Source organism: Syngnathus floridae, chromosome 4 (genome assembly GCF_059516105.1).
Source record: "Syngnathus floridae isolate MCC-2025c chromosome 4, RoL_Sflo_1.0, whole genome shotgun sequence".
Lineage (NCBI taxonomy): Eukaryota > Metazoa > Chordata > Actinopteri > Syngnathiformes > Syngnathidae > Syngnathus > Syngnathus floridae.
The window spans coordinates 3571948-3585247 of NC_142416.1; the positions used below are offsets into that span (position 1 = coordinate 3571948).

Below are 13300 nucleotides of genomic sequence, written 5' to 3' on the forward strand. Positions count from 1 at the left end.
TGTGGAGTTTGCATGTTCTCCCCGTGTCCACGTGGGTTTTCTCCCGGCACTCCGGTTTCCTCCCACATCCCAAAAACATGCTTGGTAAGTCGATTGAGCACTCCCAATTGCCCCAAGGTGTGAGTGCGAGTGCGTATGGTTGTTTGTCTCTGTGTGCCCTGCGATTGGCTGGCAACCAGTTCAGGGTGTCCCCCGCCTCCTGCCCGATGACAGCTGGGATAGGCTCCAGCACGCCCGCGAACCCCGTGGGGACAAAGCGGTACAGAAAATGGATGGATGGATAATATAATGTTAATATTAAGGTACAGTTATTTGGGAAATGTGATAGTCAAGTACCGTAATTTTCGGACCTTTTAGCCTCACCAGCTAAAATTCGGGGATATTTCAGTTTTTTTCTCATATAAGGCGCACCGGACTATAAACCGCACGTGCGCATGAGATATTTACAAAGAAAGACGGTACACAAAGCCTTTTAAAACTTTTAATAATATACCTTAACATTTCTTTCCAAACACTGCCTGTGACGCGGCAGTAATACCGCAGCAACACGGAAGTAACACAGGACTAATAGGGCTGGATTAAAAATAACATACGGGTAAAAGTCATTGAGACGCGGCGGCAACACAGCAGCAACACGGTAGCACAGCATTAACAGGGCTGGTTAAAAAATTATACCAGTAAAAGTAAAAAAAAGAGCTTCATCGTCTTCATCTTCCTCCGGTGCACTGAAACCATCGAAGTCTTCCTCCTCAGTGTCCGATTGGAATAGCGTTAGATATCCTTCGCCACACACTTTATCAGTCTCTCTTTTGTCGTCGCTTTTATGCATTTCTTCTAGCATTTTCCATGATGCGGGTCCGTTCATGCTAATTTTATTCATGCACGAAGTGCTATATTTAATTAAACTAGTGAGCGACACGTATAGCTCCAGAGTAGACGTGACCGGGAAATAAAGACAAAGGGTGACGCAACACAATGTCATCAACATCGACTGCCTTTAACTTAAAAGCGGCATCAAATGCATTTCGTTTGTCCCCCATAATGACGGTTTGTGTATAAAAGCTTCCTTTCAGTAATGTCCGTCTTGATCTCATTTTGTCTCTTCTTCGTGTAAATTATATGGCACTGATGGACATGCGATCAACACACCACTTTTCTCCCCAGTGACCGTGTCACATATCCCTCCGCCCAGCAAAGCAGTGCCGCACAACAGCGGTCCACAGCGTTTTTACGAGTGTATAAAAGTGATCAAGTCATCACAAAAATCACGGAAAAAATCCTATATAAGACTAGGATTATATAGGCTATAAGCCGCAGGGTTCAAAATTTTAGAAAAAAGGTGCGGTTTATAGTCCGAAATTTACGGTATGTGTATGTGCTAACCAATGATTATTTGTATTTTATCTATTTTCCAACGAGTGCCAAGATGATCTGTTCCTGTGTATGTTAATTCCGAGCCTCAATATGCAGAAAAAGAGGCATAAATGACTATTGGATTTTCTGGTCACGTCAAAGCAAGGGTCTCCCAGATAACTAGCATAAAAATGTTAAACGTTCATATTTTAGTTGACTATGTCTGTCAGGTCTTAAGAAATTTATTTGCTTGTGCCATTTTAGGAAATGTATTATATTTCGAAAAAAGTTTGCATGTGTGAAATTTCACCTCAAAATAGCCAATAAGATTCTCCCAACCTCCATGTGTTTCTATTTTTTTTCCAACGTAATAATGAAATTCCCTCCTTGTGAAGTCCATTTGAAGGAACGTTTGGAGATCTACGTCAAGCAGTGGAATGGTCTGGTGAAACTTTACAGAAATGAGAAGAGAGAAGGCCTCATCCAGGCACGAAGTATTGGAGCAAAGAAGGCGACAAAGGGACAGGTATCTCACTGTTACCAATCGTTCAGAAGTAGTGCTCAGGATTGTTGCTGTAGCAACCAATTGGACCATTTTAAACTGAGTGGTTTAATATTATAAATAAATAAAAATACTAAAATAATTCTGTCTTTGTTTTTTTATAGGTGCTAATATACTTGGATGCTCACTGTGAGGTTGGGATCAACTGGTATGCTCCATTGGTTGCTCCAATTTCAGAGGACAGGTAACAGTGATTAAGTAATTAAAAAGTCAGAGAACACCTTTAAATCACAATGCGGGATGAATGATGATAATATTTCAGGGTTTCCCCAGAAATCTAAGACTAGTGTTAGAGAAGCTGAGGCTTCATAAAATATATTAGGATGCGTTAGGATCCGATGCCCTTGCAGTACTCTGAGAGTGGGTGTGTTCAGAATGGTAGAGGGCGCTTTGCTCCCATTCATTTCAGAACGCAGCCAGGACTGATGCAACATGTCCCCAGTTGGAACACCTACTGTGCGCACTGTCACTGAGTTTTTGGTCCGCGCTCGGAGCATATTTACAAACGCGCCCTTCATTTTACTATGTGTACTCTTTATTTACATTATTTATTTGTAGGCTTGTCACAATGACAAATGTCACAATAACAAATTAGCCGGAGGCTATATTTCCGCCTCTGTGAGTTGTCATCTTACGTTGGTGGAGGAGGTTGCGTGTCCCACTGATCCTCGAACAGGGATGGGGAACCTAGGGCTCGTGTGGCTCTTTTGATTGTTTGATCTGGCTTGCAAGCGATTTTTACTAAGGTGCACCTATCGTGTGGACCGAATTCCAAAATCCGTAAATGTTGTTGTGTGTCTGCTGCTACAGGGACGTAATATGTACTAGATGTAATATGTATAACCGATGAACCAATCAAAGGACATTACATAAAATCATGTAAAATTCAAAGCTCGGGCCAGTAAAGCAATCCGAGAATACAGTTACGTACCTCCGCCGCGATTGATAAACAAATATTATCGGTTTGTGCCAAGCAAACAGCATTAATGGCATCAACAGACATGCTTATGAGGCACAATTCAAGCTTTATGGAAAGCCTGGATCATTGCAGAAGAGCAATGTGACAAGTCTGGCTCTGAGGGGAGAACAAAAGAGAACTTGGCATTTTTAATGGCGAACTTGCCCAACTGTTCGATTCGGATAGAGAAAATGAGGACTTTGATTGTTTTGTCTATGAAAATCGATTAACAACTAGAATTCGCAACTAATAAGGTACGCCCTTTGTGTGGATTAAGTACATTGAGGAAGCAGAGCCTGGATACTCTGAACTGGACCTTCCTATCTCTGGGGTTGAAGTCACCGAGGTGGATGAAAAGCTCCTCATTGGCAGGGACCCGGAGGTGCATAAGACCACCCGGAGTTCCTGAAGGCTTTAGATGTTGTGGAGCTGTCTTGGCTGACACGCCTCTTCAACATTGTGTGGACATTGCCTCTGGATTTGCAGACCGGGGAAGGGACCGAAGGATGTGTTCCAACTACATAGGATTCACAGTCATCAGCCTCCCTGGTATGGTCTATTTAGGGGTGCCAGAGGGGAGGGTCTGTCAGGAGGTTCAATCTCAGATCCAGGAGGAGCAATGCGGTTTTCGTCCTGGCCGTGGAACAGTGGACCAGCTCTACACCCTCAGTTGGCTGCTCAAGGGTACTTAGAGATACGGTGAGAACCTCGGTCATTCAAGAGGGTCTCTGTTGAGCCACTGTCCGGGGTCTCCCTTCGAGATAGGGTGAGTAGCTCGGCCATCCGAGAGGGACTCTGTCAGGCCACTGCTCCTCCACGTTGAGAGGAGCCAGATGAGCTGGCTCGTGCATCTCATTAGGATGCCTCCTGGACACCACCCTGGTGAGGTGTTCTGGGCATGTCCCACCGGCAGGAGACTCCGGGAACGACCCATGACATGCTAGAGAGACTCTCAGGTGGCCTGGGAAAATTTTGGGATCCTCTGGGATGAGCTGTGTTAGAGATTTGCTCACTCCAACTTATTTTGCAAGAACCACACGGGAGACAAGTAAGTCCTTTTTGGACACCTGCAGGTGGAGAGTTCACTCGTTCAAGGAATGAAGTCTGAACCCTCGTTCCTGCGAGGGGATATTTATTAAGAGAAACAGAGTGGGGGTTTGGGTAAACTGGCTAAAGCCCTTGTCCTCTAGTCTAAACATGTCAGGGGATGTTTTACGGCCTTGTGATAAGGAGGACAAGGTAAGGTATTTATTACCTGTTGCATTCCAACATAATCCTATGATAAAGATAACCTGGAAAACCCTAACAAGCTGGACGTAGTGGCCTGGGAAAAGGAAGTCTGGGCTTCCCTGCTAAAGCTGCTGCCCACGCGACTCCACACAGTAAATGTGTGTGTGTGTTTGTTTGTGAGTGTATCCGTGTGTGTGTGTATGTGTGCGTGTACGCGCGGACGTGTGCGTGGACTGATAAGCAAGATTTCTGCCTTGCTTTACGTACAGTAAAGTTAGAACAAGCATGTTTTTCTGTATGCAATTATTTTTTTTATGCAGCTTTTTAAGGTCACCTAGTGATTTAAAAAAAAGATTACCATCCATCGTCAAGTGATCTGCCTACCACACCATAGCGGATGGTTTGGGGGTGAAAGCGATGGCCCTGTCAACGTCATAATGTCATCCGTTCCAACATGGCACTGTGCATTAAACAGTAAGGAAGGGGAAGAATTTATCAAATACAACACGTGGCACAATACTGACACAGATCATTGACCAAACTGCAATATTCCTCAGTTTTTCCATCAAGACTTCAATGTGAGATCTCATCTTTAACCGCGTCAGACCTTGCGCCTGTTGCGTCTTAACCACTCCCCCGCGTACCTCGCTAGACCCTGAAAAAACTATTTTAACTGACGAACACATTGATTAAAAAATGTAATGTCACGAAGGGCGACGAGACTCGGTACAGGTCGGAAGTTGACCTTCTGACCACGTGGTGCAGGGACAACAACCTCCTGCTGAACGTCAATAAGACCAAGGAAATCATTGTTGACTTCCGGAAGGGTCACACAACACACCTGCCGCTGATCATCGACGGTGCTGTGGTGGAGAGGGTGAGCTGCACCAAGTTCCTGGGGGTGCACATCAGTGAGGACCTCTCCTGGTCCGCAAACACCTCGTCACTGGCATAGAAAGCTCAGCGCCGCCTGTACTTCCTGCGGAAGCTCAGGAGTGCATGTGCTCCTCAGGCAGTCCTGTCTACATTCTACCGTGGCACCATTGAGAGCGTCCTCACCAGTTGCATCGCTGTCTGGGGTGGTAACGGCACTGAACAGAACTTGAAGGCCCTGCAGCACATAGTGAATATGGCTAGTAAGATTATTGGTGCTTCGCTCCCCTCCCTGAAGGACATTTACACCTCCCGTCTCGCCCGCAAGGCAACCTCGATTGCCAGAGATGTGAGTCACCCGGCTCACTCTTTGTTTGACCTTCTGCCCTTTGGGAAGAGGTACAGGAGCCTGCGCTCCCGCACCACCAGACTCGCCAACAGCTTCTTTCTCCAGGCTGTTAGGGCCCTGAACTCGCTACCCCCTTCTGCGTAGCGTGCGGCACTGTTGCGCTATTTTCGGGAATGTCTGCTGTACGCGCACTTGCTCCTTTTTTTTCTGCTCCTCTTATTTATTTATTTATTGTTGTGTTATTTATTCATTATTTATTCAGCACGCTTTTGTTGTACTTGTTTACTTGTTTGTCTGTTGTGAGCCATGTCTTGTCACCGTGGGATGGGGGGAACGAAATTTCGGTTTCTTTGTGTGTCTTTGGCATGTGGAGAAATTGACAATAAAGCTGACTTTGACTTTGACTTTGATAAAATCACATTTCAGTCTTCTCATGCCACCTATTATGGACGTCTGGAAGTGCATCTGAGGGGAAAGCACAGCTTAAACAGACAGACATTACGTGGAAAGGGTGGCAAAAAAAAGTAGAAAACATGGTGCTGTATTATCTGTTTTGCTTTTGGCTCCGACCCTCAAATTCTTACTGAGCCTTATACATTACCAGATTTTTACATTGTGTGAACAAACAACAGATGTCTCACAGAGACTTTGACTTTATTGAGTTTCCAGCTCATTTTTCCAAATCACTCATATCACCAACTCCTTGAACACCTTGGCAATGGCGGCAACAGAAGAACAGAACAGAACAGACAACAACAGAACAAAAGAACACTGAAATTAAAGGTAGGCTGCATTAACAATTTGTTAAATTAGTGTTTCAAAAAATTCAAAGTACAGTGATCCCTTGTCACTTCACGCTTCCACTATTGCAGCTTCACTATTTTGTTGGTTTATAAATGACGGGTGAACGGCGTTTAAATACACATTGATCGCACAGGGCATGCCTGTGAGGAATGTACTGACTGGACAAGCGCAGGAGGCATGCTCCAGAGCGATAGCTGTGTCAAAGGCCTTGGTGAGATCAATAAAGGTGATGTAGAGGTCCTGCCTTTCTCCTGGATTTGACGGGCAGTGAAAATCATGTCCAGTGTACTTCGGTTCTTTCTAAAGCCACACTGTGTCTCTGGAAGGATGCTCTCTGTTAAAGATGTAAATGCATGTTCGATGGTGCGCTACAGGTGCGCGATCAGACAAAAATGCGCAAATGAAAAAATGCTTAAAAAAAGGCTTTTTTTTGTCTTGGAACGGATTAAATTTTTTTCCATTATTTGTAATGGGAAAAATAGATTCAGAATTCGACCGATTCGACCAATAAGCATCGGACGCCAGCTCCATTGTACAGCGTGGGACAGCGTATTTGTCTCTCTTCGCGGGATCTGCCGCTGCACACGGAATCCCGCAAGCTGGCGCCCTGGTTCGTCGGTCCGTTCCCCATAAGCAAGGTAATCAACCCATCTGCTGTTCGTCTGCGCCTTCCTAGTTCCATGAAGGTCCATCCCACGTTCCACATCTCTTGGGTGAGACCCGTGTTTGAGAGCCCCTTGGCTGCGGCATCTGCTCCTCCGCCGCTCCGGCTCGTCGAGGGAGAGCCGGCTTACACCGTCCGCTCCTTGCTCCGGTCGCGGCATCGTGGCCGCGGGCTCCAGTACTTCGTCGATTGGGAGCGGTACGATGATTCGCACTGCTCCTGGGTGCCAAGCCGCTGGATCCTTGACCCCTCACTCGTCGCGAAGTTCCACCACCTCCATCCGAACCAGCCGAGGCCCCGGCAAGGGCGTCCGTGCCGGAGGAAGATGGCCTGTGGGGAAGGTCTGTCGCTGCGCCGCGCCCCAGCCTCGCCGCCTCCTGCGCCCGCGTCTGCTGCTTCGGTGTCGGCTGCTGATTCAGATGCATCAACGGAGTATTGATTCGCACCCACCCGCCCATTCGGTGTTGGGGTGGGCTGTTCCTGGGGACGTCGGGAGCCGTCCCTTGTGGGGGGGAGGGGGGGGTTTGACACGTGTCATCCAGCCACGCCCTCTCATCACCAGAATCGCTGTCACCTGTTGCGGGCTCATTGGTAGTGCTATATTATATTATATTATATTATATTATATTATATTATATTAGTCCAGCCGCCAGCTCCTTCCCCTGGCTTGCCATCCGGCTATCCACACCTGACGAGCGCAGTCTCGTCCGTTCGCTGCTTCAGCCCTCCACCGTTTCCCTCTCCCTCCACAATAAAGTCTACTTCACTTTGCATTTGGCTGTACTGTCCGATCTCTCACACCAACAAATTTTGCAGCGTATTGTAGGGCCCAGTGTGAAAAAGCTGGGTCTCCCTAAGAGGTCATAGGTCTTCCAGCAGAATAATGACCGAAAACACACTTCGAAAAGCAATTGAAAATGGTTCGAGTGAAAGCACTGGAGACTTCTAAAGTGGCCAGCAATGAATCCAGACCTGAATCCCATAGGACACCGGTGGAGGGATCTCAAAATGGCATTTTGGAGAAGGCACCCTTCAAATCAAAGGAACCTGGAGCCGTTTCCCAAAGAAGAATGGTCTAAAATTCCAGCAGAGCATCGTAAGAAACTCTATGATGGTAACTGGAAGCGGTTGTTTGCAGGTATTTTGTCTAAAAGTTGTGCTACCAAGTCATATTAGGCTGAGGGTACCAATACTTTCCCATTTTGGAGTTTTGTGTAAAATGACAATTGATTCGACTCTCTTTCCATTCTCTTTTGTTTCTTCATTGCAAGCAAAATAAATGAAAATAATACCAATTGATTTGTAATTGCAATCATTTTCTGGAGGAAATTGAGCCTTATCTGACAGAATTGCAGGTGTGCCAATACCTTTGGCACTGTATGTTCCTATGAAATATATTTTTTGTGATGTGATATAATTAGATTATTCAAAGACCCATGGAATGAATTATCAAATGTTCAGTCCTGTATACAAGGCCTGTAGACACATATCACTGGTGTGGGGTTGAAACTTTCTGTGTCACAATTTGGTAAATTTAATATTTTCTCTCAAGTCTCTTCTACTGGTCAATCCGCATGCGTGGTTTTTTTTTCTTTTCCAAAATTACGGACCAATAAGAAATGTTCAAAATGGGTTGTTGAACAAAAGGGGGTTGTCTTGAAAAGTGAGGTATAAGGATTCTGCCTGACGCTGGGAATATGCAGAAAGTGGTTCGGATGGATGGATGGATGGATGGATGGATGGATGGATGGATGGATGGATGGATGGATGGATGGATGGATGGATGGATGGATGGATGGGTTTTTAGTGTTTGTCATGTTTTCATGAGTTCTGAAAATGTTTTTTTAAATAACTAATCTGTTTTGTTGAACGTTTTAAACTGTATTATTGTGTTTTGCATTTCAGTAGATTCAGCCCAGCAAGTACACATTTACCTGTGTTGTGTCAGTAATGCATTTCAAATGAAATGAATAAAAAGAAGCATTCATTTAAACTTTAATTGATGTGGGTACCTTTCTTGAATACAGATGTGGTTTGATTGGTCTTCCTTCCTAAAATAAGAAAAAAAAGTCCTGCTGCGATTTCATGCAAACAATTGTGCATACCATTATCCAAGCAAGTCTTAATTTTAGCTGTAATAGGGCTTTAAAAATTTAGATGGGTCTTCTTCATTTGAGATTACTCTTCTAATGCAATACTAGCTTCTAAAGATTATTTTTCTTAAATTTAGAAAAGTGTTTTTTTTTTTTACTTTCTTGAAAATATGTTTTTGCAGAGTACCAACCTAAATCTGTCCGTACTCAAAATAGTACCATCTTCAGAAGAAAAAAAAAGTACCATCCTCAGTACCCATCCCTAACCGCCACCCAATTTGAAACTCTGTAGCCATCAAACCTTTCAGTACTGAGCTGGTGCAGTGAGGCGAGTTGCTAATGCTAGTGCTCTGCCGCTGGTCATGTTCGTTCAAAGTTAATGTATGCGTGTTGAAAATTAGCCATAGTTCGCTCAATTCTCAAACGATTTTCCTCAGGCTGCCTTTTTTAACGTCAAAAGCTGTGCTATCAATATGGCGTATACATCCTAGATTTTTTTTTTCTTTTGTTTTTGTGACGTGATGCCTGCAGTAACAATGCACAGGACCGTCATATGATCTACCAACACTCAGTTGCTGCAATACATTTAATTAATGTATTTATATGGACGTTAATCCTTGTTGTGTGTGTTTCTTTTAATAGTAAATGAATGTGTCATATTTAAATGCTAACATTCGTTACACATTAGACTGTGTGTGAAATAATGACATCCAGGTCAATTTCATGCATTAAATTGCGGTGCCCTGGGTAAAAACAATGAAGAAAATTGGAAGTTTAACTGTACCTCTGGAGATCCCACATTGAGGTCTGGATGGGAAAAGGGAGCAATATTGTGAAATTCAATACATATCTGGTGTTCTCATTTTTGTGTCAACTCTTTTATTTGCCAAAATAATCCCCCCGGTTTTTGTTTAATGCACGGCGTCCTGAAGGGAACATGCCATTGAATGGGCCATCCCTTTCACCCACCACTTGGTATTAGGTGATATGCCAGATCAGTTCCCTATGAAAGGATTTTTTTTAATCAAGAGGTGACCTAAATAAGCAACTCTCTGAAACGAAAAACACTGCCTAATAGGCAGTCTGCGCCACCGCCCGATGCCTCATTCGACATGAGATGTCCCCAGGTTCCATCTGTCCACCCATCCATCCATCCGTCCATCCATCCGTCCATCCATCCATCCGTCCCTCCCTCCCTCCCTCCCTCCCTCCCTCCCTCCCTCCCTCCCTCCCTCCCTCCATCAAAATGTAAATAAAAACAAAACACAACGATTTGGAAATCCTTCTCAACCCATATTCAATTGAATACACTACAAAGACAACATATTTAATGTTCAAACTGATAAACTTAACTGTTTTTTGCCAAATAATAATTAACTTAGAATTTCATGGCTGTAACACGTCCAGTAGAAGTTGGGAAAGGTGGCAAAAAATACTGAGAAAGCTGAGAAACGCGCTTTTGGTTTGTGAAAAAGCTAGGAAAAGCTCATCAAACACCTATTTGAAACATCCCACGTGTGATCAGGCTAATTGGGACCAGGTGGGTACCATGATTGGGTATAAAAGGAGTCTCCCCAAACATGCTCAGTCATTCACAAGCAAGGGTGGGGCAAGGTTCACCCCAATGTCCACAACTGCGTGAGAAAATAGTTGAACAGTTTAAGAACAACATTTCTCAAAGCAAAATTGCAAGGAATTTAGGGATTTCAACATCTATGGTCCATAACATCATCAAAAGGTTCAGAGAATCTGGTGAAATCTCTGCACGGAAGCGCCACGGCTGGAAACCAAGACTGAATGACCGTGACCTTCGATCCCTCAGACGGCACTGCCTTAAAAACCGACATGAGTGTGTAAACGATATCACCAAACTGGCTCAGGAAAACTTCAGAAAACCACTGCCAGTAAATACAGTTTGTCACTACATCAGTCAGTGTGGGTTAAAACTCTACCATGCAAAACAAAAGCCGTTTATGAACAACATCCAGAAACGCCGCCGGGTTCTCTGGGCCCGAGCTCATGCAAAATGGACTGATGCACAATGGGAAAGTATTTTGTGGTCTGATGAGGGCACTTTTCAAATTGTTTTTGGAAACACTGGGCGTCATGTCCTCCGGACCAAAGAGGAAGCGGACCATCCGGACTGTTATCAATGCAAAGTTCAAAAGCCAGCATCTGTAATGGTATGGGGGTGCATTAGTTCCCATGGCATGGGTGACTTACTTCTGTGAAGGAAACATAAATGCTGAAAAGTACATACAGATTTTGGAGCAACAGATGCTGCCATCCAAGCGACATCTTTTTCATGGACGCCTCTGCTTATTTCAGCAAGTAATGCCAAGCCACATTCTGCACCTGTTACAACAGCGTGGCTTCGAAGTGAAAGAGTCCAGGTTCTCCCCTGGCCCGCTTGCAGTCCAGACCTGTCTCCCATTGAAAATGTGTGGCGCATTATGAAGCGTAAAATACGACAGGGAAGACCCCGGACCGTTGAACAACTCAAGCGGTTCATCATGCAAGAATGGGAAAGAATTTGACATGAGAAGCTAATAGAATTCATCTCCTCTCTTCCAAAACGTTTGAGGGTTATTAGTAAAAGAAAAGGTGATGTAACGATGTGGTAAACATGCCCTTTCCCAACTTCTACTGCACGTGTTGCAGCCATGGAATTCTAAGTTAATTATTGTTTGAAAAATAAAATAAAGTTTGAGTTTGAGCATTAAATGTGTTGTATTTGTACTGTATTCAATTGAATATAGGTTGAAAAGGATTTTCAAATCATTGTATTTTTTTTATTTACATTTTACACAATTTCCCAACTTCAACCGAATCCGGTTTGTACACCAAGGATCAGCTCTTAGTCCTCTCTTTCTTGCAGTGGTGATGGAGAAGTTTGAGATCAGACAGGAGTCTCCATTGACTATGATGTTTGCAGATGACATTGTGATCTGTACTGAGAGTAGAGACCAGGGTTGGGAACAGCTATGCCGACTTTTTTTTCTTTTCTTTATATCAAAGGCAAAATGTCAAAGTCTGCTTTATTGTCAATTTCTTCACTTGCCAAGACATACAACGAGATCGAAAGTCCGTTTTCCGCTATTCCGCTATTTCCGGTGACGAGACAGTACACAACATACATACAAATAAACAACACAAAAAGTAAAAACAAGAAGGCACAAACAATGAATAAATAAGAGCGATGAATAAATAATAAATAAACAAATAACATAAACTAGAAAATGCAATTTCTGGAGAAATTGCGTGTGAAGGCGAAGACTTTGAATCACTTCTTGGGGAATGATGCCGAATGATGTTGAAATGAGTTGAATTACTTGAGAAATGTAGAAAACAGAGGTGAAAAATGGAATTTGGGAGAATTTGGTGGAATTTTGGAGGATTTGTTTGAATTTCAAATCTGTAAATGTGGAATTTATGATAAGTGGGAATTTGGGGAATAGGTAGGAAAAAGATGAAGAGTTGAAAGTTGCAATGGGGTGGATCGGTTGAAAAATGTAGAAATTAGAGTAGAAAAACAAATTTTTGGAGAATATGGTTGAATTTCAAATTTGAAAATTTGGAATTTTTTGTAAAGGGAAGTTGTGGAATAGGTAGGCAAAAGATGAACAGTTGAAAGTTGGAATGGGTTGAATCGGTTGAACAATGTAGAAATTAGAGTAGAAAAAAAATGTTGGAGAATTTGGTTGAATTTCAAATTTGGAATTTTTGGTAAGTGGGAAGTTGTGGAATAGTTAGGCTAAAGATGAAGAGTTGAAAGTTGGAATGAGTTGAATTAGTTGAAAAATGTAGAAATTAGAGTAGAAAATCGAAATTTTGGGGAATTTGGTTGAATTTCAAATTTGGAATTTTTGGTAAGTGGGATGTTGTGGAATAGATAGGCAAAAGATGAACAGTTGAAAATTGGAATGGGTTGAATCGGTTGAAAAATGTAGAAACTAGAGGTGAAAAACGAAATTTCGTGAATTTTTGTCGAACATTTTATCGTGAAAACGTGAAATTTTTGAATTTGGCAATTTTAGGAATGTCGAGAATCATTCCGAATGTGGCTTGAATGTGCTGAATCAGGTGAATTTAAAAGTGGAAAAACGTAAATGTGAAATGTCGAATCTGCCATTAAGAATGAATGGGGAAAAATTTGTCGTAAATTCGCGAATTTTGCGAAATCGGAAAATTTTCGGAACGAGAAAAATGGAAGCGCTCATCACGTGAATATTTGGAGTACGTCAAAAGTGGAACGGAGTGAATCGGATGAACTATGTGGAAGAAGAAGCGGGACAAAAAAGTGTGGAGAATAAAATATAATAATAATAATAACTAGAAAATGCAATTTCTGGAGAAATTGCGTGTGAAGGCGAATACTTTGAATCACTTCTTGGGGGATGATGCCGAATGATGT

The 13300-nt window shown here is 43.2% G+C and overlaps 1 protein-coding gene across 5 annotated transcripts in view; it reads left to right on the forward strand.

Moving 5' to 3' along the window:
• Positions 1-13300, forward strand: part of galnt7 (UDP-N-acetyl-alpha-D-galactosamine: polypeptide N-acetylgalactosaminyltransferase 7) — a 288442-nt gene that overhangs the window by 82517 nt on the left and 192625 nt on the right. For all 5 annotated transcript variants that reach the window (XM_088372323.1, XM_088372324.1, XM_088372325.1 and 2 more), the window contains 2 exons: positions 1749-1879; positions 2020-2099. In XM_088372323.1, the coding sequence (XP_088228449.1) occupies positions 1749-1879; positions 2020-2099 (211 nt within the window). The remainder of the gene's footprint in view (positions 1-1748; positions 1880-2019; positions 2100-13300) is intronic.